The sequence below is a fragment of the Populus trichocarpa genome, chromosome 5 (assembly GCF_000002775.5).
Source record: "Populus trichocarpa isolate Nisqually-1 chromosome 5, P.trichocarpa_v4.1, whole genome shotgun sequence".
NCBI lineage: Eukaryota > Viridiplantae > Streptophyta > Magnoliopsida > Malpighiales > Salicaceae > Populus > Populus trichocarpa.
Genome location: NC_037289.2, coordinates 3,000,472 through 3,026,513, shown reverse-complemented (window position 1 = coordinate 3,026,513; position 26,042 = coordinate 3,000,472). Strand labels below are relative to the sequence as shown.

General features: G+C 37.2%; 1 protein-coding gene, 1 long non-coding RNA gene and 8 other non-coding genes across 11 annotated transcripts in view; 1 reads left to right on the top strand and 9 right to left on the bottom strand.

The window, feature by feature from the left end:
• Nucleotides 1-22,880, bottom strand: part of LOC112327584 (uncharacterized) — an 82,943-nt gene extending 60,063 nt beyond the window's left edge. Inside the window, exons 1-3 of the long non-coding RNA XR_008059247.1 lie at nt 22,142-22,880; nt 14,331-16,070; nt 10,939-10,958 (exon numbers count right to left, since the gene is read on the bottom strand). This is a non-coding gene — a long non-coding RNA (uncharacterized LOC112327584). The remainder of the gene's footprint in view (nt 1-10,938; nt 10,959-14,330; nt 16,071-22,141) is intronic.
• On the top strand, nt 1,004-10,427 carry LOC112323245 (serine/threonine-protein kinase EDR1). Of its 2 annotated transcripts, XM_024601482.2 has the most exons (13): nt 1,010-1,655; nt 3,118-3,534; nt 3,655-3,758; nt 4,859-6,000; nt 6,385-6,425; nt 6,904-6,972; nt 7,376-7,476; nt 7,654-7,732; nt 7,815-7,913; nt 8,673-8,741; nt 8,853-8,902; nt 9,668-9,844; nt 9,948-10,427. In XM_024601482.2, exons 1-13 carry the CDS (start codon nt 1,230-1,232, stop codon nt 10,039-10,041), a joined length of 2,868 nt encoding a protein of 955 aa, XP_024457250.2. In that variant the 5' UTR covers nt 1,010-1,229; the 3' UTR covers nt 10,042-10,427. The 2 variants fall into 2 exon arrangements, 1 of the variants encoding a protein (XP_024457250.2); XR_002981907.2 differs by lacking the exons at nt 8,853-8,902; nt 9,668-9,844; nt 9,948-10,427 and having other exon boundaries at nt 1,004-1,655; nt 7,581-7,732; nt 8,673-8,723.
• LOC112325902 (U1 spliceosomal RNA) lies at nt 10,816-10,975 on the bottom strand. Its single transcript, XR_002979728.1, has one exon. It is a non-coding gene; the product is annotated as a U1 spliceosomal RNA (small nuclear RNA).
• Nucleotides 12,156-12,273, bottom strand: LOC112325899 (U5 spliceosomal RNA). The gene has a single exon (XR_002979725.2). It is a non-coding gene; the product is annotated as a U5 spliceosomal RNA (small nuclear RNA).
• Nucleotides 14,188-14,347, bottom strand: LOC112325900 (U1 spliceosomal RNA). Its single transcript, XR_002979726.1, has one exon. It is a non-coding gene; the product is annotated as a U1 spliceosomal RNA (small nuclear RNA).
• Nucleotides 15,858-15,975, bottom strand: LOC112327737 (U5 spliceosomal RNA). The gene has a single exon (XR_002982159.2). It is a non-coding gene; the product is annotated as a U5 spliceosomal RNA (small nuclear RNA).
• LOC112325901 (U1 spliceosomal RNA) lies at nt 20,782-20,941 on the bottom strand. The gene has a single exon (XR_002979727.1). It is a non-coding gene; the product is annotated as a U1 spliceosomal RNA (small nuclear RNA).
• On the bottom strand, nt 22,634-22,751 carry LOC112327736 (U5 spliceosomal RNA). Its single transcript, XR_002982158.1, has one exon. It is a non-coding gene; the product is annotated as a U5 spliceosomal RNA (small nuclear RNA).
• Nucleotides 22,881-24,135: 1,255 nt separating the features above from the next.
• Nucleotides 24,136-24,254, bottom strand: LOC112327738 (U5 spliceosomal RNA). The gene has a single exon (XR_002982160.1). It is a non-coding gene; the product is annotated as a U5 spliceosomal RNA (small nuclear RNA).
• A 1,030-nt stretch (nt 24,255-25,284) lies between these two features.
• On the bottom strand, nt 25,285-25,444 carry LOC112327718 (U1 spliceosomal RNA). The gene has a single exon (XR_002982139.2). It is a non-coding gene; the product is annotated as a U1 spliceosomal RNA (small nuclear RNA).
• Between the last annotated feature and the right edge of the window lie 598 nt (nt 25,445-26,042).

Genomic DNA, 26,042 nt, shown 5'->3' with positions numbered 1-26,042 from the left:
GCTCTTACACCCTTAATCCCACCAGTTAGGAGAGGATATGTGTTATGACAAAGCAGCGTTTCTTGCTCTCTCTGTTGTCTTTGCTGTCTGTTTCCTACTTATCCATTGCAGGTGTAACCCTGTCAGTTGGCCAACCCCTCTCTACAACCCGAGCACTATTAGCTCCGGTAAAAACAATAATAGTAATAATATTATTTATTAATAATAATTTTTATTTTTATTTTTTGAATTATTATTTTTTAAAATTATTTTATATTGTTAGAACTGTTTTTTTTTAATTTCATTTATCTTAATCCCATCATATAATTTTACGAGAATTGAACTTGATGATTTTTTTAGATTGGATGTTTTGAGTTTAATGACTCGAGCTGTGAGTTTTAAAAAATAGCATATTTTGTAAAAAAAAAATTATAATTTTTTTTTATTTTTAATTAGATTATTTCAGTCACATAATCTAAGTACAGCCTCGCAGCGAAGCGCAGGTGCGAAGGCTAGTTCATATCTATAATTATATACAGTAAGTTCTCTAATGTATATTTTTTAATTAATATGAGTGTTTGAGCCAGCTTGTGCGTAACTCGACTAATCTCATGAGCCCTAAAATTAACGACCATGTAAGCCTCCAGTGGCCTTAGGGTTTGTAGAACTCGAACTAGTGACCTCTAGGGAGCAAACCTAGAGCCTGACTAATTGACCTATACCTCTTAGAGTTTTTCTAATGTATTTTTTATTTATAAAAAAGTGGAAATTAAAGTAGAAATTTTAAAAATATTAATAAATGGTCTAATCACATAATTAGACGAGCTCGTTATACCTTTTAAAGATTACTTTGAAAAAAAAACAGTGTACTTTATTCTTAGGTTTTTAAGAGTATGAGAATTGAAATAGAAAAAAATCATTATAAAAAGCACTAAATTCACATTATCCGAATGGCAAAACCTAGTAATTAAAAGAAACTCCATAGCCTTTCTAGTACCAGCCATTGTTAGACCAATTCATTAAGCTTTCCCTCCCTCGAGTAAGCAAACTCGACTTTTCCTAGCCTCGAAAAGTCTCTGTCAAGTCTTGATTCCCAAATAAACTAAATATAAAAAATTAAAGCAAGACAAGAGAAATTTGAAGATAGAAAAATAGAAAGAAAGTGAAGGAAAGTGAGAGAAAATTTTAGCCAAACACAAAGAAATAGAAAAAAGAGCGAAAGAGAGAGAGCTAAACAGTAGACAGAGAGTATGAAGCACATTTTCAAGAAGTTACACATAGGAAGCAACAACGAGTCATCACCAAATCGAACAAGTAACGACACCGCCACGAGCGCATCGACACCTCCACCACCGCCACCATCATGTTCCTCCGATCACCGAGCTGCCGGAACCGGAAATTCACCGGCGAATCCTCCATCAACATCGCCTTCACCGGCGACGACAGCGCAACCGTTGGCGTTTGGTAATCGGACGGATTACTTTGCGTCAGAGGAGGACTTTCAGGTGCAATTAGCGTTGGCGATTAGCGCGTCGAATTCGGAGTTTAGAGATGATACGGAGAAGGATCAGATACGTGCCGCGACGTTGTTGAGTTTAGGAGGAGGGAATAATCGGATTGATGTGGGCAGAGAGAAAGGAGAGGGAAAAGTGGAGGATTTGTCGAGGTATTATTGGGTGAGTTCATTTTTAATAATAAGTTCTTGATTTTCTTGTTTCTTTAATTTATTTTTTAGTGAATGAGGTTGAATTAGGGTTTTAATTGCTTCCTTTCCTTGTTTCTTTAATTTAAGTTTTAGTGGATGGAGTTGAATTAGGGTTTTAATTGCTTCTTTTTTTGTGGTTGAACTAGTTTTTGGTTAATGAGGTTCAGTGTTTGGAATATGTGTAATTTAGTGATCAATTAAGGGAAAATGAAGATAAATTAAATATTATTATTGAGTCCGGTTATTGTAAGTAATTTAGTTCCGAGTTTAGTTGAATTAAGAAAATCTAGTCAATTTGAGCGTTTTTTAGGTCTTCAATCCGGATAACTATAGTGGATGAGCTTGGGAGTTGCTAAATTGTTTCTGCTTATTGTAAGTTACTGTGTCAAATTTAGCTTAATTAGGGAAATTTAGTCGATTTGAGCTGTTTTTTAGTCTTTGATGTGGTGAATTGTAGTGCATGAACTTTGGGGTTATTAAATTTGTGGGAAGAAAGATTAAAGTGTCTGAATTTTGGAGGTGAAGTGCTCAGTCAGTTTTGGATACCATGAGTTGTTGAGAATGAGTTTGAAGTTGAGTGTTTTATTTTGGTTTTGGTTATTGATCGCGGGTGTTTGTGCAGAGGAATTTATTTTTAAGGTTGCATGACAGAGTTTTGTTTAGTTTACTGTTAAGCTACGGAAAATCTAGTTGGATAAAATGTGCATGAGTTTCCTACATGTTCATTTGTAGTATGTAAGGCTTGACCATAATGTTTTCCTGTTTGCCAGTTTTCTTGCTGTTTATGTGCACATTATGTTGGATTGAAGTGTCAAGGAAAATTGCTTTAAGACTTTCTGGTTGTTTTTTTTAACAACCATTAGTTTGTAATAACTTGGGCATACATTGATTCAAACATGCAAAAACTTTGAGTTAATGAACTTTAAATTGATGTAACTCATCTATCAAACTATGTCAAAACTTATCTGGCCAAAAAGTCCAAGTTTGGTGGTAGTTAGTGAAGATAAACTCGTGTTGGATGGTCAGCTGAAGCAATCCTCCCAGAGATGTTGTTAGCAACAATAAAATTTTGGTTCTGTTAAATATAAAATAATTTGGTTCTATTAAATTAGCTATAATGCTGTGCGCAAAACATAAAAAAACTTCATGCTAAGCTACACCCTGGAACATTTCACATTAGAGCCTTCTTAAGGTCAATGGATTTTGAAGATATCTCATGGAAAGTGAAAATTGGCAAAGGAACGAGTTTCATTTACAATAATCTTGATATACATGATGTAGTTGATGAAGGTTGTGTAGGCGCTTCATAAATGATAAATGTGCAGCACACCTGGAACTTTTCCAGCTTCATTTAAGGTTTCTGTGAATGTGTGCTATCAAATAATGCTTTCCTAGTTTTATTTCCCTTGATCCGAGTTGGATTGCTTCACCAGGAATATAACGTTCTTGATTATGGGGAGAGAGTGATGGATGGTTTCTATGATGTGTTCTGCACAAGCTCAGCAGTTCAAGGAAAAATGCCATCCCTCATGGACCTAGAAACAAATGCTGGCGGTTCTGGTTTTGAAGCAGTAATAGTTAATCGAAAAGTTGATCCTGCCTTGGAAGAGCTGATGCAAATTGCACAATGTATTGCATTAGACTGGCTTGCAACCGATGTTACTATTTTGGTGCAGCAGCTGGCTGAACTTGTTACAGGACACATGGGTGGCCCAGTAAAGGATGCCAACTTGATTTTGGCAAAGTGGATGGACAGAAGCACAGAGTTAAGAACTTCTCTTCAAACTAGTGTATTGCCTATTGGGTCCATAAATATTGGTCTGTCTCGACATCGAGCGTTGCTTTTCAAGGTCAGCAACATACTTCCATTAGTGACTGCCTGAGGGTTTTGTTGTTGCAGCAATCTTGTATATTTTAAGTTAGGCTGCTTGGAATTGCTATATTCATAATTTTTGTTTGCCTGGATCTAGGTGTTGGCTGATACCATTAAGTTACCTTGTCGACTGGTGAAAGGTAGTCATTACACTGGCATTGAGGACGATGCTGTCAATATAATAAAGTTAGAGGATGAAAGGTTGTGGCTTGTCCTTGCTGTATGTTTTTATATCTATGAGCTCATTCTTTATCCTTTCCGTGTCTGCCAATAGTTTTTAATTCTCAAGATGACCATCTTCTTTGCATATGCAAGTAGGTTTCTTTTAGTGTATTATTCTCTCTTATTCTATACTGCTTCTGTTTAGGTTTTAGTCCAATGTGTAATCAACTCTTTCTACCTTTTGTAGTGAAGTCATTCTTTGAATGAAAACTTCAAACTGCTACAGGGATATAGAAAGTAAGTTGATAAGACTGACTGACTGGGAAGAGGATTATTGTTGGACCCCCTCAAGTACCTAATGTACAATGCTGACTGCAGGATCCTGTTTAGAAGTAATTGGTGGAAGAAATTACATGTTTTATTTTTTTTCCATGGCCACATCTTATACATTGATGGAATGTTTTGTTACACGTTGCAGATTTTCCTTGTACATGTGCTATTTTTCTTAAAATCTCTACCAGTTTCACTAGAATGAATTTCTTTTGCTCTGGTTGGGTCAAGGAGGAACCTGCTATTTTTGGTTGACTGTTCATTAGTTGCTTTCTTAGTTAGGAATGGGGGTCAGGCTTTGGTAATAAGCATTTGAAATAATGCAAGACATGCTTGTATAGACTAAGAGAATTGAGTTTGTCACTTGATTTTACAGACCAAGTATGACCCACAATGTAAAGGCTTGGATCCCTGTTTGAAAGGTCATGGAAAAGTACATGTCCTCTATGCCTCATTAATGCAGAGACACAAAAGCAGGGGCGTATATACGGGTCCTTTCTGGCTGTCGCAATCAATCCTTGTTTATGCTATAATTGTTGTGTGCAACTTATTGTTTTCTTCTTTTCAATTTCTTTTATGGCCATTTCTGTTTATAAAGGTGTAGTTTTGCTTACTTGCTGTTAAATAACTAAAAATCCAATTTGTCAAATCAATGCAACATCATATGCACAGATTTTGTTGGAGACACTGGAGCTATTCTTTCATGTTCTTGTAAAAATGCTCACCTGCATTTCTGTGTCCTGTCTGTGTATGGTAGATGAAAAATATTTGTGTGTTTTCACTTGTAACTATATTTTTTCTGCCTTCAGAGAGTTTTTGGTTGATCTCATGGCAGCTCCCGGTACACTTATACCAGCTGATGTTCCTAGTGCAAAAGACACTACCTTTAAGATCCCTGCTCCTCGCTCTAATGAAACTGGAGTGGTTTTTGCTAGATCAAAACCATTAACTGGCGAAGGCACTAGTCAGAACTCTTCAGTGGATGGCATTTCGCCTTTGGATAGAATATTATGTTCTGAAAATGCAGAATCCCTGCCTTCTTTCTCTGGTTCAAGTAACAATGCTGGTGTTGGTTCTTCTGGAGTGTCAAATAAAACAGCTCCTACAAATCAGCTTGGTAATATAGCTTCCACAGCCTTTGGGACTTCTGTATACAAAGGGAGTCGTGGGGTGCATGCAATTGGTGATGGTTTGCGGATGAATGTTAATGTAGTTCCATATGTTCCTAATACCTCAGAGGATTCTAAAAACCTTTTTGCAGATCTTAATCCATTCCAGATCAAGGGAACTGGCAAAAGTTTCATGCACAACAAACCTGCAGAGAATAAAATTAATGAGTTTCAAGGACGGAAAAATAACCCCGTTCCCAGCCCACCTGCACCATTGATGTGGAAGAATCGATTTGCTTACAATGAGGTGCCTAGAAGAAAAGATAATGATAATGTGGAGGGCCTTTATCCTAGAATCAATCGGGAACCTAATAATTATAATCACTCCTCCTTAGCTTCCACCAGTTTGTCTGAAAAAGTTTATCCACAGGGTTTCAAGTCATCCAGTAATTTAAATACATCCAATAGAGAAAGTGACACCAGGAATTCTGCGAGCAGTGCCAGTTCAGAATTGTCATCATATACTAATCAAGGCTACAGTTTGCCTTCTGTTGAGGAAGTAAACTCAAATTTTGAAGAAAAACTCTGGGATGCAAAGAATTTGCAAAATGACATGGAAGCCTCGGTTAAAGAAAGTGAAGACAATGAAATTGGTTTCCATGACCGTAGAAAGTGCATACATGACAGATTTATGGGGACCAATCTAAAGCTGAAGGGTCCAGAAAGTCCTGGCACATCAGTTGATTCCAGCACTCACAGGGTTGATCGAATATTGGATGACGTAGATGTAGGTGATGAAATTTGCTGGGAAGATTTGGTTTTTGGTGAAAGGATTGGACTAGGTAATGCAAATGGCTGGTCATATTGTGTTGGAATTGATCGTGGATTCACTATTTCTGAATTGCTTCTACATAATCATGTGCATACATGTGTGTGTGTGTGTGTGTGTGAGCATGCACATGCACACTCACGTACAAAACCAATGTGTAATATGAAATATGCATCTAGTTATCTTTAACATAAAATATTCTTTATAATATTTTCCCTTGTTTTCATGAGAATTTGTCTCATGCTATTGACTTGAGAAAAAAAAATGATTAAGGTCTTAATTTTCTTGTGGAGGTCAGAAACTCTTTGCTTTCCTTCTCATTTGTGTCTTAAGCAGGCATGATTATAAGGAGGATTAATGTCTGAAGACAGTTTCTCACATGTTTTCTTGTGAATAGGTTCATATGGGGAGGTCTATCACGCTGATTGGAATGGCACGGTGAGCCTGACTTTCTTCATTTAATTGTTCTTTACTTTTGTATTTTAGCTCAAATTTATTTATTAGAAATGTGGAAAATCTGTCTCATTTTTCTCTTGATATCCTGGTTTTATCTTAATCAATTGATGTCTAAATTTGATTGTTTATTTTCTCTGATTATTCTCTCTTTGCACTATCTCAAGTGGGTTGCTGTTGTGGAGTTTACCATGAAAGATAACTGGAGATAAATGTAGTGCCATAAATGTTGGTCAAATTTTGAAAATCTACATTGACTTGAAACCGAAACATGTGTTTTAAATTAACCTGGATATGTGGTTAGAGAAGAACGTTCTTCATTGATGTCTAAATATAGTGGTTAATTGTTCTGTTACACTAATTACTAGCATAAGTGCTTGCTTGCTGAATTTTGGAAGTTTGGTGGGAGAAATAGACTTGTAATTTCTAATCTTCTAGCTGGTGGATTGTTGTTAAATCACAGGAGGTTGCTGTGAAGAAGTTCTTAGACCAGGATTTCTCAGGTGCTGCTTTGGATGAATTCAAAAGAGAAGTAAGCAACAATTCAGCTTTCCTAATATTCATATAATAAACCTATTTCCAGTTACCATTTAGCCACATGAAACCAAAAGATACAAAACATAATGGCACTGACATAGTAAATGCCCTGTATGGCCATGCATGTGGCTATAACCTTCTCTTGGTAGTGCCATGTCCTGTTGTACTTAAAGTTGGATTTAACAGCACTTGATAATCGTTTGATTTCCCACTTTCTTTTCCATCAAGATCTTGGGAAATATTTGACTTGTAAAAATTGATTTAGTGTCATTTGAGTTGTCTTCGTCATTCAGCACATGCACTTATCTAAAGAAATCTGGGCGTGCCAGAGATCATATTCATTACTTTTTAGTTCAAAATCATTGACCAAATCTTTGATTTCTGTTCTGTTATGTAAGGTTCGAATAATGCGTAGATTGCGTCATCCAAACGTTGTTCTTTTTATGGGTGCTGTTACTCGACCTCCAAACCTGTCTATCATCACAGAGTTTCTTCCAAGGTATATAATTATGTGCTTCATTTTGTTGTCTCATCTTAATGTGATAAACTTTTTTTGAAGCAACAGTGAATGGTAGCCATCTCTGTGATTTCGTCTATGTGTAGGGTATTGATACTTGGTTACATGCTTATGTATGCTTCAGCTGACAGTTTCTTGAATAATATTTTGGTTTTCCAGAGGAAGCTTATACCGTATTCTACATCGTCCTCAGTGTCAAATTGATGAGAAGCGTAGAATAAAGATGGCTCTCGATGTGGTATGAATTATCAGCCATTTATTCTTTTAAATTTGTACTTTACACCCTTTTGTTAGATTTCAAATCCCTTCTTGCACTGCAGGCAAGGGGCATGAACTGCTTGCATGCCAGTACACCAACAATAGTTCATCGGGATTTGAAGTCGCCAAATCTTTTGGTTGATGAAAACTGGACTGTCAAGGTATGGAACTTTATTGTCACCTGACTTCCTTTTGTTTGTTGTTCTGATTTATCTTTCTTTTCATAATAATTAGTACTGCAAAAACTGGACACGCATGTAGGTGGCTACTGGTTCAAATTTAAAAAATGGGGGTGAACTGTTAGATTAATTATTACTTGTAATTTTTTAGGGTGCAAAAAGTGGGTGCAAAAATAATTTCTAAGATTGTTTGTTAGGAGGTTAAAAACCATGTGTACCAGTCGGTCAGCTATAATAAAATTAAAAAAAAAAAAAAAATATTAAGTGATGTAATATTAGAAGGTACCACTAACAAGGGTAAGTGAAAGAGAGGATGAGGTTGAAGGGTAATTTTAGATGACAGTTATCAATGACAGTTCTTAGATATCTAATATTAAATGGTGTCATTGAAGGAAAAATACCATAGAAGCTCTCTGGGTAATTTTATTCAAATCTTATTCTGTCTTTTGGTGTTCTTAATAGCTAGCTAGTTTAAAGGAGGATCATATGAGCTGTACACACCCACTGATTTTTGTTTACCCAGCCTTGTCACTTGCAGCTTGTATTTGGCCAGAAAGTCCAATGTGATGGTTTATTTGTTGAACTCTGGTTTTCTTCAATCAGTTGATTTTTTTTATAAGAGACTATATGTGACAAGTTGCTCAAAAGTTGAAGATACAAATCATGAAGAAGCAAATAATAGCCTGCAGTTAGAATTAGTTTTGGGTGTAGTTTTTGACTGATTTTGCGGTTTCCTGGCAGGTTTGTGATTTTGGGCTCTCACGCTTGAAGCATAACACCTTTTTATCATCCAAATCAACTGCAGGAACGGTGAGAATTTTATTTTCCGGCTAATATTCAGAAAAAATAGCTTTCATGGCTGAAGGGAGTGGATGCATTGTTTGTCTATTATTTCTAATTGAGTTGTCTTTGCTTTGTTAGCCTGAGTGGATGGCACCTGAAGTTCTCCGTAATGAACCCTCAAATGAGAAGTGAGTTGATTTTTCCTCTTTACTGCTTTCAGATTTTTTACCAACTTTCTTGCACTTCCACCACCTCTAAGCTGGGTCGATTTCTTCTAGTTTTTCAATGCTCTGTTTTATTGATAAGAGCATGGTAGAACAGCCTATGAAACTCTGCTCCATGAGAAGCCATTTGAGTACAACTATTTTCTCCTGCTTTGCACTGAAATTATCGTTGATAATATTAATTTGAACCCATAATTAACAGCATTATCTCATGATTGAGCATTACTATCCCCTCAAAAAGGGAGAAATTATTAGGTAGTCTTGAGTCCAACACATCGCCCATGGATTAGGCCAATAAACACAACACAGACAAATCTACCCAATAATTATCTCGTGATTGAGTATTACTGCCCCCCTAAAACAGAGGGATCATCTAGAGTCATGTTTTCTAGGTTCAAAAAATAATCTTTTCTTGAATGATGCCTAAATTGCAGTCTGTTGGTTTCTCCAACTGTGACATATATGTAATTGCATACTATAATTAACTGTATTTATGCTGTGTGGATTCCCCTTTGTAGTTGGGACTTGGGAATACCAATTGTTACTTGCAGCATTAGTCATTGGGACAAAACTAGCTTTAAAATGACCATATAAATGGAAAACCAACTACAGTTCTATCATCTGTTGCCTAGGAGAAAGGTTTTCACTGGTGCTCTGGCGTCATGTATAAATTTATTTATTGGATCACTGTACTAAATAGGTAATTTGTTTCTTCTGTTGAGTGTGCAGGTGTGATGTATATAGCTTTGGAGTGATTCTTTGGGAACTTGCTACGCTAAAATCACCATGGAGTGGGATGAACCCTATGCAAGTTGTGGGTGCAGTTGGTTTCCAGAACCGTCGTCTTGAAATCCCCAAGGAAGTTGATCCCTTGGTTGCAAGGATAATTTGGGAATGTTGGCAGACGTAAGTTGAGAGGAAAATTTGTAAATTAGTTCCTAATGCCATCCCTTCATTAACACAAAATCAGTCACTGATGGCTGGCTCTCTTTGTTGTGCTTTTCTCCAGGGATCCAAACTTGCGCCCCTCATTTGCAGAGCTGGCAGTCGCTCTCATGCCTTTGCAGCGGCTGGTTGTCCCCTCACATCTAAGATCAATTTAGCCCACCTCCGCAACAAGAGATTTCAGTAAATTCTACACCTCGAGATGTCTCAGTTTTGCAATTGTGAATATGGAGACATTCTGTTATTGGCCTTTGGTTAGGCGCCATTGTATGAAATCCCAAAAAAAAAAAAACAAAGAAAGAAAGAAAAAAGAAAGAAAGAAAGAAAGAAAACAAGGAGAAAGAAAAGATTAGAAAAATTGGAGGCAGTGTTTTGTGCAAGTAATATACTTGAGCTGCTGCTGCTGCCAAATGAGCATAGCAGCTCCTTGTACAGTTCGGTTTCCATGAATGTGCATTAAGGAATTGGAACTACTTTACAGGTGTGTTATGACCTTGGGACATTTGTCATTTTAAAATAAAATTGCAAATGTGAGTGTTACACATCTTCGAGATTATTGTTCACATTCTCTTGACTCTCTTTGGCTACCAAGGATATTGTCCTGACGAGATTGATGGGGAAGGCAACGATGAATTAAGCCAAAGATGCTCTATATTATTGACTTGAGGCGGATTAGCCGTGTTACAAATAACACCTTGGGCAAGCTTCTTTCTATGGCTATATTTTCAAAACTCTTGCGCCCTTGCGCAAGGAATCATCTAACCTATGCCCCAATATTCGCTTCTTTCCATGGCTATATTTTCAAAACTCTTGGCACTCCCATCACCTTGCAAGGAAATTATCTAACCGATGCTCCATTAGTAATATATGAACTTGGAATTTAGAATCGGATTTTCAAGTTGGAATTACAAGAAATCTTGAGATAAAATTGGACAGGGCCGCGGCTTGCGCAGCCCCCTTTGCCACAAATTTTGACGTAGGATCTCCCACTTGGGGAGACCTTAAGCCAGCACCCATCCTCAGTGCAATGGACATCACTGACCTAGGCCATGGACCTTCTTGATCGCCCATCGACCTCGTCCAGGTAAGTATGGAGCATGTTGCTTCGAGCTTCTTATTTATAGATACATTCCTTGCTTAAACGTTGTCTTTTCTTTGTGTGGGATTGTAAAGTTGAGCGTACAACGCTTCACTGCATTCCCAATGCACCTGCACACGCATTTTCTCTAGTCCAATGAGTTATATTTAATACCGAGTAGAGATATGTTGATGCCTACAGAACTGATTGATTGTATGGTAGAGAATCAAAATCCAGAATTAGTGAAGGTTGTAAGTAAAGCATTTCCATCCCAAGTATCTGTTCCCAAAAATGAGCTTCAAAGGTTGATTTGGTGAGAGAATTTGGGCAGCTTCCTCCGACGCTTTGTATCGAGACCTTGATCAATGCATCATATCCCCAATCTCGTGACAATTGATGATAATCTGACTTGGAACAAAAGGGAAAAAAAAAGAACAATAACCTATCAGAAATTACCAAGGAGAAAATGCTGTTCACCTTGAAAGAAAAATAGCCAGCAGCTCATTGTTATTAATACAGTGAATAGAATCTAATTTATACTAAGAAGGAATACATACCTATGCGTATTTGACAGTACCAAGCAATGTATGACAGCAGATTACAATGCCATAGAACTTGTTCAGACACAAAATAATGGCATATCACATGTTGCTTATTAAGTCAGATACTGATATGCAGTTGCAGAGCTAAGGATTAAGGCTTTTACTCTGCTAGTAAAAAAAGATGGAATCTAAAAGCAGGAACTTGTTATCCAAATATATTTCACATCGATAAATTATGTTATACCAGAAGAGTGAGGGAGTATATTATATAAAGGGCGTTTCGAGAACTGAAGTAGATAAATAAATGTATAATAATGATAATTATATATGGATGAGCCCATTTAAATCTTAAGCTTTTAGTTAATGTACCGGAAGAAGAAATGATGGAATCAACATAGATAGATCACTTATTATATGAGTATCGAGTTGAGTTTTATCCCCTCCAGCACTTAGAGCTGAGGTTGGTGACTCTGCAAATGATTTGACGGGAATGCTGACAGCACGAGGAGAGAAGACTCGTACAAACTATAAAGACCCTCACAAATTATAAATTCATCGAGAATCGAAGACATATACCAGACTCAGACTATATTTCCACGATAATTATAATGGTCGAAGAGAAGCAAAACTTGAAAAACTGTTCAGTTAGGGTACTTCCCACAAGGAAAAGAACCCTCCAAAAATAAGCGTATGCCGCTGATTGCGGCGCGCACACGGTATTCTTTAGTAAAAGGCGAAAGAATAGTTTGCTTTGTGCTCACCGCGCGGCTGCGTGCTTTTCTCTACCTGTCTGCTCCATTTTTATAGGCACTTGCTCACGGGTTATTTCGTATTGCTCCGATATGGGTTGTCTTATAATCTGTCCTGCATGCCCACAAGCAATGAGACAATCAGACCATTTGATGAAAACAAAAACCAGACAAAAAGGAAAGATATCATGAAAATCAAACTACTGGCGGAATTGAAGAATGTCTGATCAGTGTTTAAAACTAGATATGAACTTCAGCGACCTCTTAGGGATCATAGAGGGGGGAAAACATTCCCCAGTTGAAAAAGAAAAGGGAAAGGACTCTTATGGATCTTGGTTTACACATCCAAATTCTTTATGCTTCCGGGCATCATTGTTTAACCTTCTAGTGATTTCTTGTTCCTCCTAACCATTTATATATGAATCAACTATCAAGCGATGAAGCTACAGTAACTGCTTTCTTTAAATGAAGGTTTGCATGTATGTACTGTCAACTATTATTCAAGGACTCATCCCCATTGCCTACACATTCAAAATTGTGCAAATGCCGATCATAATGACAACAGCAAGAGAAGATTATAAACACAGCATCATTAGATGTTTTCTAGGGGTGATGTTTTCATTTGACACATAAAAAAACAAAAAGTTATTGATGCGTGCACATCACGTATCATTAGATGTTTTCGGATGGGTGTGTGGATGATTGTGGTGGTGAAAAAAAATGTTATGCTGTGCTGTGATATGCGTCTTGATCTTCTTTTTTTTCTTGGGCGGCGTGTGTATGATGATGATGATGATGTCCGGTTTGACGCAAGTTTGATTTTCTTTTTCCCCTTCATCTCTCTCATATGCCTTGATTTTCACGCTATCCATGAAAAAAAGCATAGCTTTGGTATTTTTAAAATATAAAATAAATTATCGTAACTTTAATAAACTAGTTATTAAATTCAAAAAATACATGCAAAGTAAAAAATATTTTTTATGATTTTTTTATATATGAAAATATGCAAATATAATCTATTTTGAGAGACTTGGCCATATATAATAAAAATAAATTGATAATATTTATCCTAATAGCTCAATTAATCACAAATCATCATTAATTAGTCCCCAAACCACATGCATGATTAATAATTTGTTCCAAAAACTAACAATTTATCAAATAAATGGTTTGGGAGTTAGGAATTGACCTTCCAAGGTTGTTGTGGTTGTCTAGGGACTATTGGAAACCTTCCAAGGCTGCTAGGTAATCCCGGCAGCTCGTGGAATCACGTAGAACCGCCACTGTCAATGCGTGGAATCACGTGCTGTCTCTACTAGAGGAGGAGAACCTGGTGAATCTGAAACTCCTCTATCTCCTCTTCGATTCCTCACTAACGGTGCAACAAATAGACAAATGTATAGGGGCTCTGCTCCGTTGAAGTTTGATGTCGGCTCTTGTTTTTTAGACCAGGTCTATCTCTTCTCCCTATTGTTGCCTTTTAATCCTGACATTGGTGGGAGAAAATTGTAAATGATCTGAAACTACTATATCCCCTCTTCGATTCCCCACCAGCAGAGCCACAAACGAATCTCTATACAGGTAGCTTTCCAACATTAAAGTTCAATGTGTGCTCCTATTTTTCAAACCAGATTTATCTCTTCTCCCTACTACTTCGTTTTAATGCTGGTACTGGTGGGAGAAAGTTTTACAACGTATGAAACTACTACTCAGCACAGTCCTCAGCATAAGTGTTTCTCCCTCAACCAGATACTTAACATAAACATTATCAGCATCTTTTAATGGTGACATCTTCTCCTCTTTCATCTGTTTCGTTTTGATATTGTGAAGCAGACCAAAATCCAAACAATATCAGCGCTCCATATTCATACATGAAATTGAATTTAGAATCAGACTTCCAAGTTGAATTACAAGAAACCTTGAGATAGAATTGGACAGGGGCCGCGGCTTGCGCAGCCCCCTCTGCCACAAATTTTGACGTAGGATCTCCCACTTGGGGAGACCTTAAGCCAGCACCCATCCTCAGTGCAATGGATGTCGCTAACCTAGGCCATGGACCTTCTTGATCGCCAATCGACCCCGTCCAGGTAAGTATGGAGCATGTTGCTTCGAGCTTCTTATTTATAGACACATTCCTTGCTTAAACGTTGTCTTTTTCTCTGTTTGGGATTGTAAAGTTGAGCGTACAACGCTTCACTGCATTCCCAATGCACCTGCACACGTATTTTCTCTAGTCCAATGAGTTATATTTAATACCGAGTAGAGATATGTTGATGCCTACAAAACTGATTGATTGTATGGTAGAGAATCAAAATCCAGAATTAGTGAAGGTTGTATAGCATTTCCATCCCTAGTATCTGTTCCCAAAAATGAACTTCAAAGGTTGATTTGGTGAGAGAATTTGGGCAGCTTCCTCCGATGCTTTGTATCGAGACCTTGATCAATGCATCGTTCTCGCAATCTCGTGACAATTGATGATAATCTGACTTGGAACAAAAGGAAAAAAAAGAAAAGAAGAACAATAAACTATCAGAAATGACCCGAGTGTTTGCCTAAGCCCTTTGCATTTGTTTCCAGCATGGACCCGGGCCTGAGATGTCATACCACTCGTAGGCAGGACCGTCGAGGGAAAGGGGAAATTGTCTCAATAGCAAAGACCCATTTGTGGCGGTGTCCCGACAAGCGGTAATGAAATGAGATAAGTGTCTTTTAGGGCCCCACAAACATAGAAATGGTGGGATTTGGAACCCTGGTGGATAAGGAAGCGTGTAATGATATGGAGGATATGGACTGCGATAAGGCTGGATTGGTCTTGCTCGTTTATTTACTTACTTCAAGCCTATTAGCAGAAAGAGCGGGGAGAAGAAGCATTTAGGCTTTTCATGGAAGGCAGAATTCACAGCTGAGTGAATTTCTTCTCGGTATCAATGCACTAATTCCTAGCTACCGTCCTCTTTCTTTATTCAATTTCTAGTAAGCCTTTTGGACAGGGCTATAATAAAATAAAGAATGAAAAGCATCCCTTCTTCTGTTCTCCTTCGAGACGTGCCTAAGCTCAGTCTGTCTTGCTGAGTGCTAGATTTCTAAACAAGAAAGTGAAGGGAGAATCACTCAATGGAAAGAATCATACAATGCCATAAAACTTGTTCAGACACAAAATAATGGCATACCACATGTTGCTTATTACGTCAGATACTGATGCAGTAGCATAGCTAAGGATTAAGGACTGAAAAAATACTTGTACATCACTGCTCTCCTTTTTTATTAAGTGAGATTTCAAGGCTTCTCCTCTGATAGTATTGAGTCTTGAGTTGAGTTTTATCCCCTAAAAGCAAGAACTTGTTATCATGGGGGATGGAATCAGCATAGCTTGATCACTTACTATTGAGTCTTGAGTTGAGTTTTATCCCCTTCAGCACTTTAAAAGCTGAGGTCCGGCGACTCCGCATAGGCCAGTGTCGATAGGACGAGGAGTTAAGGACCCAAAAATTTTGAACACCCTCCCAACTTGGATAAAAACACAAGAATTTAGGGCAATTAACGAGACAATATTTCTACGATAATTTATTTAAGGGAAGTAACACTTTAAACTGTTCAGCTAGGGTACTTCCCACAAGGAAAAGAACCCTCCAAAAATAAGCGTATGCCGCTGATTGCGGCGCGCACACGGTATTCTTTAGTAAAAGGCGAAAGAATAGTTCGCTTTGTGCTCACCGCGCGGCTGCGTGCTCTAACCTTCCTGTCTGCTCCATCTTTATAGGCACTTGCTCACGGGTTATTTCGTTTTGCTCCGATATGGGTTGTCTTATAATCTGTCCCTGCATGCCCACAAGCAATGAGACAATCAGACCATTTGATGAAAACAAAAACCAGACAAAAAGGAAAGATATCATGAAAATCAAACTACTGGCGGAATTGAAGAATGTCTGATCAGTGTTTAAAACTAGATATGAACTTCAGCGACCTCTTAGGGATCATAGAGGGGGGAAAACATTCCCCAGTTGAAAAAGAAAAGGGAAAGGACTCTTATGGATCTTGGTTTACACATCCAAATTCTTTATGCTTTCCGGGCATCATTGTTTAACCTTCTAGTGATTTCTTGTTCCTACTAACCATTTATATATGAATCAACTATCAAGCGATGAAGCTACAGGAACTGCTTTCTTTAAATGAAGGTTTGCATGTATGTACTGTCAACTCTTATTCAAGGACTCATCCCCATTGCCTTCACATTCAAAATTGTGCAAATGCCGATAATAAGGGCAACAACAAGAGAAGATTATAAACACAGCATCGTTCTTGCCTACACATTCAAAATCTAAACTCTTAAAAGAGAAGACAAGTACCAATCTTTTGATTAAAACACCCCGAGAAAGGCTAGATATTCAAAATTCAGGCCTTCCAATTGAGCCCTGGTTAAAACAGAGACAACCCAGATGACTCAATTGTATATTGCAACTTCGTATAGTTAGAGAACTGCACTGCAAAGAGAAGTTAAGGGTTTCTTGATAAAGCCAAGAACCAAACAGTGAAAGTGTGACCCTTTAGTTACTTCATTATCTGCTTCCCCGTAATTTAAAGTCTCAAATTGTTCTCAAAAGACTTTTGCTTTGCTTATTATAAGGAGACAGGGAAATGCATGACATGAAGAGACATACAACTTAGTAAGGAAGTTGATTGCCCACAAGTCAAAAATTGTGCCTTGCGGCAATGGAATTAAAGAAATATGACTTTTGTTAACCATTTCTAAGGTGCGTAAGGAATGTGACCTATGACCAGCTCTCGCACGGGCCCGGCTCCGGCCCCTGCAAAGAAATTTTTTTTCTTCAACTCTTTCATTAACAATATTTTTATTTTTAATTTAATTAATAAAATAACTAACATTTTGATCCTCAATTTTATTTTCTAGTTCTATCCCTGCCCATGACCATTGTAAGATGGACCAGTAGGTGGGACCTGAATGGTTGGATTGCATGACCTTTGGAAATGGACTGACCCACCCAAAAAAGGGGCTGTAAAGATTTCTGCTATTAAACTCGGTTGAATACAGTGGATCAGTTACCTGTTGAACTGGAGCGAGGTTGAGTTGGGTCTTAAATTAAATTCGATAAGAGTTTGTATTGTTGTTCAACCGGGTTAACTGAGTAAATTAATTTTTAATCTTGTTAAAACATAGTTTGAAGCTGTTTAAAATAAATTTTAAAACAATAAAAAAAAAGCTAATTTGCTTGAGAAAAACACTTCAGGCATGATTTACTTGTATTATAGTTGAATTACGTCTTGCCCCTAAAAAAAATATTATAATTGGCTTGTTAGGTTAAATTAGTATTTTCATATGATTTATTTTGTTATTCATAAACTTTTTGTATAATGGATTTACTTCAGTACCCTTTTAAAAAAATTGAACTTAACTATGGCAATTGGCATTGTTGTTTTTTGACTTTTTTTTTTAAGAACAGTGCAATAACTTTATCGTCCTTGAAAGGATAATCTGATGAAGAATCGTAGTTCCTACACCTTACATGGCATCTCCCAGTCCAACACGGCTTGCACGCATCTTCTTTTGATCCAATCATGTCACGACCCGATTCCCGGATCCATGACCGGTACATAGACAAGATTCCCCTCCAAGGTTCCATACCTATGCGAACTCAAACTTACATACAATCATATCCTTTAAACAACTCATCAGAGTTTAACGCAGCATTAATAATAAAATAAACTTTATAATAATACAATTTGATTGTCTTAATACAAGAGTTAATATAATTTCGTAGTTTTGGAACACTAACTAGACATAAAGGAAAATGTACAAATTACAACCAAAAGAGCAGGTTCTGAAGGTCCAACAAAAATGACCTGCTATCAAGCTATAAGCCTGAAAAGATAAATAATGAGATGGTGAGTTTAACAACTCAGTGAGTAGATAACGTTCAATATACACACACGAGGTAATACAACAATGAGAAATATATATACAAGTATGGTTCTAGGTTCTTATAGGAAGGTTTCTCAAATAGGCCATAACAAGAATATCATATGGTAAAACTCGTCAGAAAATCAAAATGCAATGAGCATGAGGCTCCGTATTGTGGGATGATCAGTCCACACAGGTTGGTGACTCCCTCGACCAACTAGGGTTCAGATACGATGTGCACAAAGACTAACACTACCCTGTTAGCACGGGTATTCTGACTGACATACCATAGGTTCATAATCATAATCATTCAGAACAGACATATTCATATCTTGAGGCTCAACTCATGACATCAATCAAAAGATGAGCTATCAATTCAGAACTCAATTCAGAATATATATACTGGTTCATATCAATAATTCAGATTCAACAATTGATCATGCTTATCATAACAAGAATAATAATCAACATATATATTATCAAGAAGCATGATCCAATTCATATTAACAAATCAAATATTTATAATAATTCTCATGTATATGGAAAATTATCCATTCACCTGACTCGAAAGCAAACAGAAGTCAAAAGCAGACACCGAAGAAAATCCTAATGGCGTCCCGCCGGTAGAATATCAGGATTATCTGAATACAAAGGAGACATTCAAAAATGACTCAAAAGAACATATAACCTATTTAATACACCTAACTAAGGCTATATTCCACAACCCTATATGTTTTTGAACTAACTAGTCAATTTTTCTCAAAAACCCAAAATTTAACGGTTTTCCCGAAATCTAATCCATAATAAAACAAATAATAAAATTGATAATAATTCACTAAATAACCCTTAATTATTCATCAAACCAATCTGCAAAAGTTAATATTATAGCTAGGGACCAATCTGTAATTTATCATATTTTTAAGGGTCAAATTGTAACTTTTGTCAATTTGAAGGACCAAACTAAAAATATCATAAATCCATGACTATACTGAAATTCTGACCATAATTAATCCTCAATTCTGTCCAGAATATCTCATTATACTCCAGGGACCATTCTGGAATTTTACCAAATTTTTAGGGTCAAATTGTAATTTTTGTCAAATTGAAGGACTAAATTGAAAGTGTTAAAATTTTATAACTATACAGGAATTCTGCCCATAATTCATCTTTTATTCTGTTCAGAATCTCGGAATATACTCCAGGGATCAATCTGTAAATTTTCCAAAGTTTGGGGACTAAACTGTAATTTTCATAAATTGAGGGACCAAACCAAAATTTTGTCATCTTCAACCTCCAACCCAGAATTTTAACAGAAAACCTACTGTTCTCTCCAAATTTCTAACACAAATTCACCATTCAAACAAAATCATAACTTTAAATCATCATCTTTCAATTCAATCTCTCAAAATCAATCAAATAATCAAATACCCACAACAATTAACCATATAACATTCAAATTAACTCATCAATCAAACCCAAAACACAATCTTCAAAACCCTAACATTCATTAAAACCGAAATTTAAAGCTTATATAACACATATTTATACATAATCTTACCTTTAAACTTATTTCCTCCAACTCCTTTCTATTTCCCTTCTAATTTTCCTCTTTTCTCTTCTTCTTTCTCCCTTCTCTCTCACAGTTTTCTCTCTTAAAATTTCAGATCCCTCTTTCCTTTTTTTTATTACTTTCTATTTATATTTATCATCTCTTTATTCAATTACTACTATACCCCTCATTTAATTATACTTACTCTTTAAGCCACCAAGGGCTTTGTTGCCATTTCCTATCTTTTAATACAAAACATCACAAATCAACTCATGTCGTTGCCAATCCAGTGCCCAAGGAACTAGACCTTATGCAAAGCACCTTTTTCACATAGAGCTGATTTTCCCTTATGATCTGGAATTGGTCATAGTCAAGGAAAATCCTCAAAGCATCTTTGCAGAGGCCAATTCATCATTTCATGATGGTTTTTTTAGCAATAGTTGTTTGGTGTAGGGGGTGATGTTTTCTTTTGACAAAAAAACAAAAACGCCTGCACAACATGCATCAGCCACTGCACTGCCATCAGACTGGCGTGTGGATGATTGCGGTGGTGGAAAAAAAATGTTTCATCCTACCATTAGATGCATCTCGATGTTCTCTTCCTTCTTGGTAGCGCATGTATGATGATGATGTCCGGTTTAGCGCTAGTTTGATTTTCTTTTTTACCCTTCATTTCTCTCTCATATCGGTTTTCATGCTATCCATGAAAAAAACATAGCAGCCCTTGAACTTCTTTTCTTTTCAGATTCGTTCCTTGTTTTATTTTGAAAAAACAATTTAAATTAGAAAGTTTTTTCAATTTGATCCCCAAGTTTTTCATCTCTTAAATTTAATTTGATCCCCAAGATTTTATTTTTGTAGCCTATCCCAAGATTTTATTTTTGTAGCCTATCCGCATATAATGTATATCCGACTCGAGTAAGAAAAATATGTAAACAATCAAAATTAAAAATTCACACTTGTAAGAGATTATCTAACCTCAAATCCATACAAGAATATGGATTTTGAATTTAGAATCAGACTTCCAATTTGAAATCCCAAGAAATCTTAAGTTGGAATTGGACAGGGGCCGCGGCTTGCGCAGCCCCCTCTATCATAAATTTTGACGTAGGATCTCTCACTTGAAGAGACCTTAAACCAGCACCCATCCTCAGTGCAATGGATGTCACTGACCTAGGCCATAGACCTTCTTGATCGCCCATCGACCCCGTCCAGGTAAGTATGGTGCCTGTTGTTTTGAGCTTCTTATTTATAGACACATTCCTTGCTTAAATATTGTCTTTTCTCTGTGTGGGATTGTAAACTTGAGCGTACAACGCTTCACTGCATTCCCAATGCACCTGCACACACATTTTCTCTAGTCCAATGAGTTATATTTAATACCGAGTAGAGATATGTTGATGCCTACAAAACTGATTGATTTTATGGTATGTTAATACCGAGTAAAGCATTTCCATCCCTAGTATCTGTTCCCAAAAAGTTTTGGTGAGAGAATTTGGGCAGCTTCCTCCGAAGCTTTGTATCGAGAGCTTCCTCCGAAGCTTTGTATCGAGACTTTGATCGATGCATCATATACCCAATCTCGTGACAATTGACGATAATCTGACTTGGAACAGAAGGGGAAAAAGAAAGAACAATAAACAATCAGAAATTGCCAAGGAGGAAATGTAGTTCACCTGGAAAGAAAAACAACCAGCAGCTCATTGTTATTAATACAGTGAATAGAAAAGTTGTTACACAGAAATCTCAGGTTTCTCATTGATGATTCTTGTACGAAGACATGCTATTCTTCATCATAGGACTGAAAATTGACTGGCAATAGAATCTAATTTATACTAAGAAGGAATACATACCTATGCGTATTTGACAGTACCAAGCAATGTATGACAGCAGATTACAATGCCATAGAACTTGTTCAGACACAAAATAATGGCATATCACATGTTGCTTATTAAGTCAGATACTGATATGCAGTTGCAGAGCTAAGGATTAAGGACTGAAAAGTAGGTCACTGCTCTCCTTTTTTGTTATGTGAGATTTCAAGGCGTTTACTCTGTTAGTAAAAAAAGATGGAATCTAAAAGCGCAAGAACTTGTTATCATGGGGGATGGAATCAGCATAGCTAGATCACTTACTATGAGTCTTGAATTAAGTTTTATTCCCTTCAGCACTGAGGGCTGGTAACTCTGCAAAGGCTTTGACGCGAGTGTCGACAGGACGAGGAGATAATGACCCAAAAATTTTAAACACCCTCCCAATTTGGAAATCAACAAGAATCTAGGGCCGCGTGATAACAAGTTATTACACACAGAAATCTCAGGTTTCTCATTGATGATTCTTGTACAAAGACATGCTATTCTTGATCATAGGACAGAAAATTGACTGGCAATAGAATCTAATTTATACTAAGAAGAAATACATACCTATACGTATTTGACAGTACCAAGCAATGTCTGACAGCAGATTACAATGACATAGAACTTGTTCAGACACAAAGTAATGGCATACCACATGTTGCTTATTACGTCAGATACTGATATGCAGTTGCAGAGCTAAGGTTCAAGGACTGAAAAAATACTTGTAGATCACTGCTCTCCTTTTTTGTCAAGTGAGATTTCAAGGCTTTCTACTCTATTTGTAAAAAAGACGGAATCTAAAAGCAACAACTTGTTATCATGATGGAATCAACATAGATAGATCACTTAATAAGTCTCGAGTTGAGTTTTATGCCTTCCAGCACTGAAGAAGCTGAGGTCTAGTGAATAAGCAAAGGATTTGAAGGGAGTGTTCACAGCACGATACAACTACACAATTTGGAAATTCATCTAGAGTCGAAGACAAATACATGTTACCACGCTTCCACTATAATTAAATTAATTTAAGAGAAGCAGAACTTTAAACTGTCCAGTTAGGGTACTTCCCACAAGGGAAAGAACCCTCCAAAAATAAGCGTATGCCGCTGATTGCGGCGCGCACACGGTATTCTTTAGTAAAAGGCGAAAGAATAGTTCGCTTTGTGCTCACCGCGCGGCTGCGTGCTCTAACCTTCCTGTCTGCTCCATTTTTATAGGCACTTGCTCACGGGTTATTTCGTTTTGCCCCGATATGGGTTGTCTTATAATTCTGTCCCTGCATGCCCACAAGCAATGAGACAATCAGACCATTTGATGAAAACAAAAACCAGACAAAAAGAATGATTTCATGAAAATCAAACTACTGGCGGAATTGAAGAATGTCTGATCAGTGTTTAAAACTAGATATGAACTTCAGCGACCTCTTAGGGATCATAGAGGGGGGAAAACATTCCCTAGTTGAAAAAGAAATGGGAAAGGACTCTTATGGATCTTGGTTTACACATCCAAATTCTTTATGCTTTCCGGGCATCATTGTTTAACCTTCTAGTGATTTCTTGTTCCTACTAACCATTTATATATGAATCAACTATCAAGCGATGAAGCTACAGGAACTGCTTTCTTTAAATGAAGGTTTGCATGTATGTACTGTCAACTCTTATTCAAGGACTCATCCCCATTGACTTAAAGCCAAGAAAGCTGAGACTACACATAGTTCTTCTTTTCCTCCAATTCTTAATTAGTTGTTTTCATGTGCCTTGATCAGCTGCTGCTGCAATAGGGTATCAGCCAGAAAATGCTTGGAAACTAATTTCTGGAAAGTCTATTGCCTTCTTAATGCTAATTCAAACCCGTTGCCTACTTCACTGCTTGGTTAAACAATGATTTGTCTGTTTACTTTCAAACACCATTATAATCTGTAGTTGGCTTTGTGTTTTGAACCCAACTCCGCTAAGCATGATATTTGTTTCTGCTGCTTGTTAAGCCAGGAATGTTCACCATCTCCAAGTTGTTTTGCTTCCATTACGACGAGGCAAAAACATTACTTCCATTATTAACTCATGGTGTCCCTTGGTATGTTATCTATTTTGAAAGGTGGGCTTCTTGCAAAGTGTTTACTAGGATTGGACAGGGGCCGCGACTTGCGCAGCCCCCTCTATCACAAATTATGATGAAGGCTCTCCCAACATGAGGAGACCTTAAGCCAGCACCCATCCCAAGTGCAATGGACCTAAAATGGGTTCATGTCATCGTATGTATGCAAGTAACAAAGAACTTGAGACGATTGTTCTTTTACAAAACAGCATAGTACCAACACACTTTCTCAGTATTATGAAACGGCACAGCTTCATCAATTCTCTAAGAAGATCACAAGCAGAACTACCAACAGATAATACAACCACGGGCACAATGTACAAGCAGTTTTATGAAACTAGATTTCAACGCTAATACATTAAGCAGTTTAATAATCCTTTTCTTACATGAAGAGAAGATTTATCGGTAAGATCTTCCTAAGAACTCAAACCACAGATGATCAGGAAGGCTTAGGACTAGAATTGCTAGGGCTCCCCCTTCAAAAGAGAACACCCTCAAAAAATTAGCGTATGCCGCTGTTTGCGGAGAGCACACGGTATTCTTTAGTAAAAGGCGAAAGAATAGTTCGCTCTGTGCTCACCACGCGGCTGCGTGCTTTGTTAGATTTATTTGCTTGGGGTTTTATAGGCACTATCTGACAGCTCGTTTTCTTTTTTTGGATATGGGATACATAATAATCACATCCCAACTCACCCTCCCTCAAAGCTGACTGGCCCTTGATGAGTGTGCTAGAACTAGAGAGTTATGTTATCGAATAAATAAACAAAAAAAGGGGAAAGAACTAGATGAAGAAAGGTAATACTTCTTGAAAATCAAGGTAGTAAGAGAATTTTATGGAGTCATTTGTGGTTAAGTGTTCAAAACTAATGAATATCTTGACACCACCAAATTTCTTCCTCAATGGACTGGGTCTGGTTTTGTATAAAAACTGAATCCCCAACCTCTCATCATTGTGTTTCCGGAGGCAGAACTGAAGATCCTGTATTAATTTCTTGCCAGTGTTACCTTTTGGGTATCAAACGAGGAAGGCTAAATACTGCTGAAGTGCTTTCTTTGAAGATTGTTTGCTGGTATGAACTGCCAACATCTATTTTTTAAGATGTACTTCTCCATGGCCTATTAGCCACAAGTGTCATGCTATAGTTTCTTTTCCCCCATTTCTTAAAGAGTTCTATCGGATGCCTTGAGCACTTTTCCCCAGAGAATGATTGGGAACTCAAAATTTCTTAAGCTTGGATGACCTCATCGGAAATTAATAAAGTAATCTAACCATCCCTTCGTGGCAGCCGCTCCTTCTCTGCCGTGCCGGATTGGCCAAGGTGATGAAAAATGGGCGAACCCTGATCTTTCTGTATGCAATTATCATATCTGTCCGTGAGAGTCAGTCCCAGTCCGGGAGAAAGGGTGGGCAAGTTAACCAGAAAGGTCAGAGACGTGCCATGGCGCACTCGGGAATCCTGGAGCCAGGCAGCAGCAGCTACCCCTCATGAAGGACATTTTGCTCGTTTCTTCAACCTCGGTTAGTTTTTACCTAGCGTGGCGACGGGAAAAAGACCATACATATTCAAATCGCCCACTAAAACATTAAACACAAGACAATTTTACAGACTAGAATTGGACAGGGGCCGCGGCTTGCGCAGCCCCCTCTGCCACAAATTTTGACGTAGGATCTCCCACTTGGGGAGACCTTAAGCCAGCACCCATCCTCAGTGCAATGGATGTCACTGACCTAGGCCATAGACCTTATTGATCACCCATTGACCCCGTCCAGGTAAGTATGTATCTCGTTGTGAAGGGCTTCTTATTTATACTCCCATGCCTTGCCCTATATCTTATGTTGTTTCGATGTGGGATTGCTTTTGCATTTCGCATCATGTCATCTCCTACCTTTTCATGACGGCACATCTAACATTATTGTGCATGCGATCCAAGTTTTTGCGTTGTTTATTTTTGTGAAAAAATATTTTTTTAATTAATTTTTAATTATTTTGATATATTAATATTAAAAATAAATTTTAAAAAAATAAAAAAATATTAATGAAAATTACTTTGAAAAGTAATCATTACCATAATATCAAATTGCCTTTTATTTGAGCCGACGGTAAAATTTAACCCGATCAACCTTCTTCAAATGTTCGAAATGAAATCTAAAACAAATTAGATGAGCCCTAAAACTAAATAGAATGTTTGAGAATGTAATAATGATTGTTTTTCAAAGTATTTATCCAAATATCAAAACAATCTAAAAACACTAAAAAAACTATTTAAAAAAAAAATGTTCAAATTTTCATAAAAAAACAGGATGAACAATTCAATGATTTTTTATTAGCTGTAGCCTTGGATTGGGTATGGTAAGCATGGAGATTAGTGAATCCCA

What these genes read in the sequence shown, in the direction of transcription:
- LOC112323245 (XM_024601482.2), top strand. Translation starts at nt 1,230, where the DNA reads ATGAAGCACATTTTCAAGAAGTTACACATAGGAAGCAACAACGAGTCA. An exon ending in ATAAAGTTAGAGGATGAAAG is followed by an intron (nt 3,759 to 4,858) that starts GTTGTGGCTTGT and finishes TTCTGCCTTCAG; the next exon opens with AGAGTTTTTGGTTGATCTCA. An exon ending in ATGAAAACTGGACTGTCAAG is followed by an intron (nt 7,914 to 8,672) that starts GTATGGAACTTT and finishes GTTTCCTGGCAG; the next exon opens with GTTTGTGATTTTGGGCTCTC.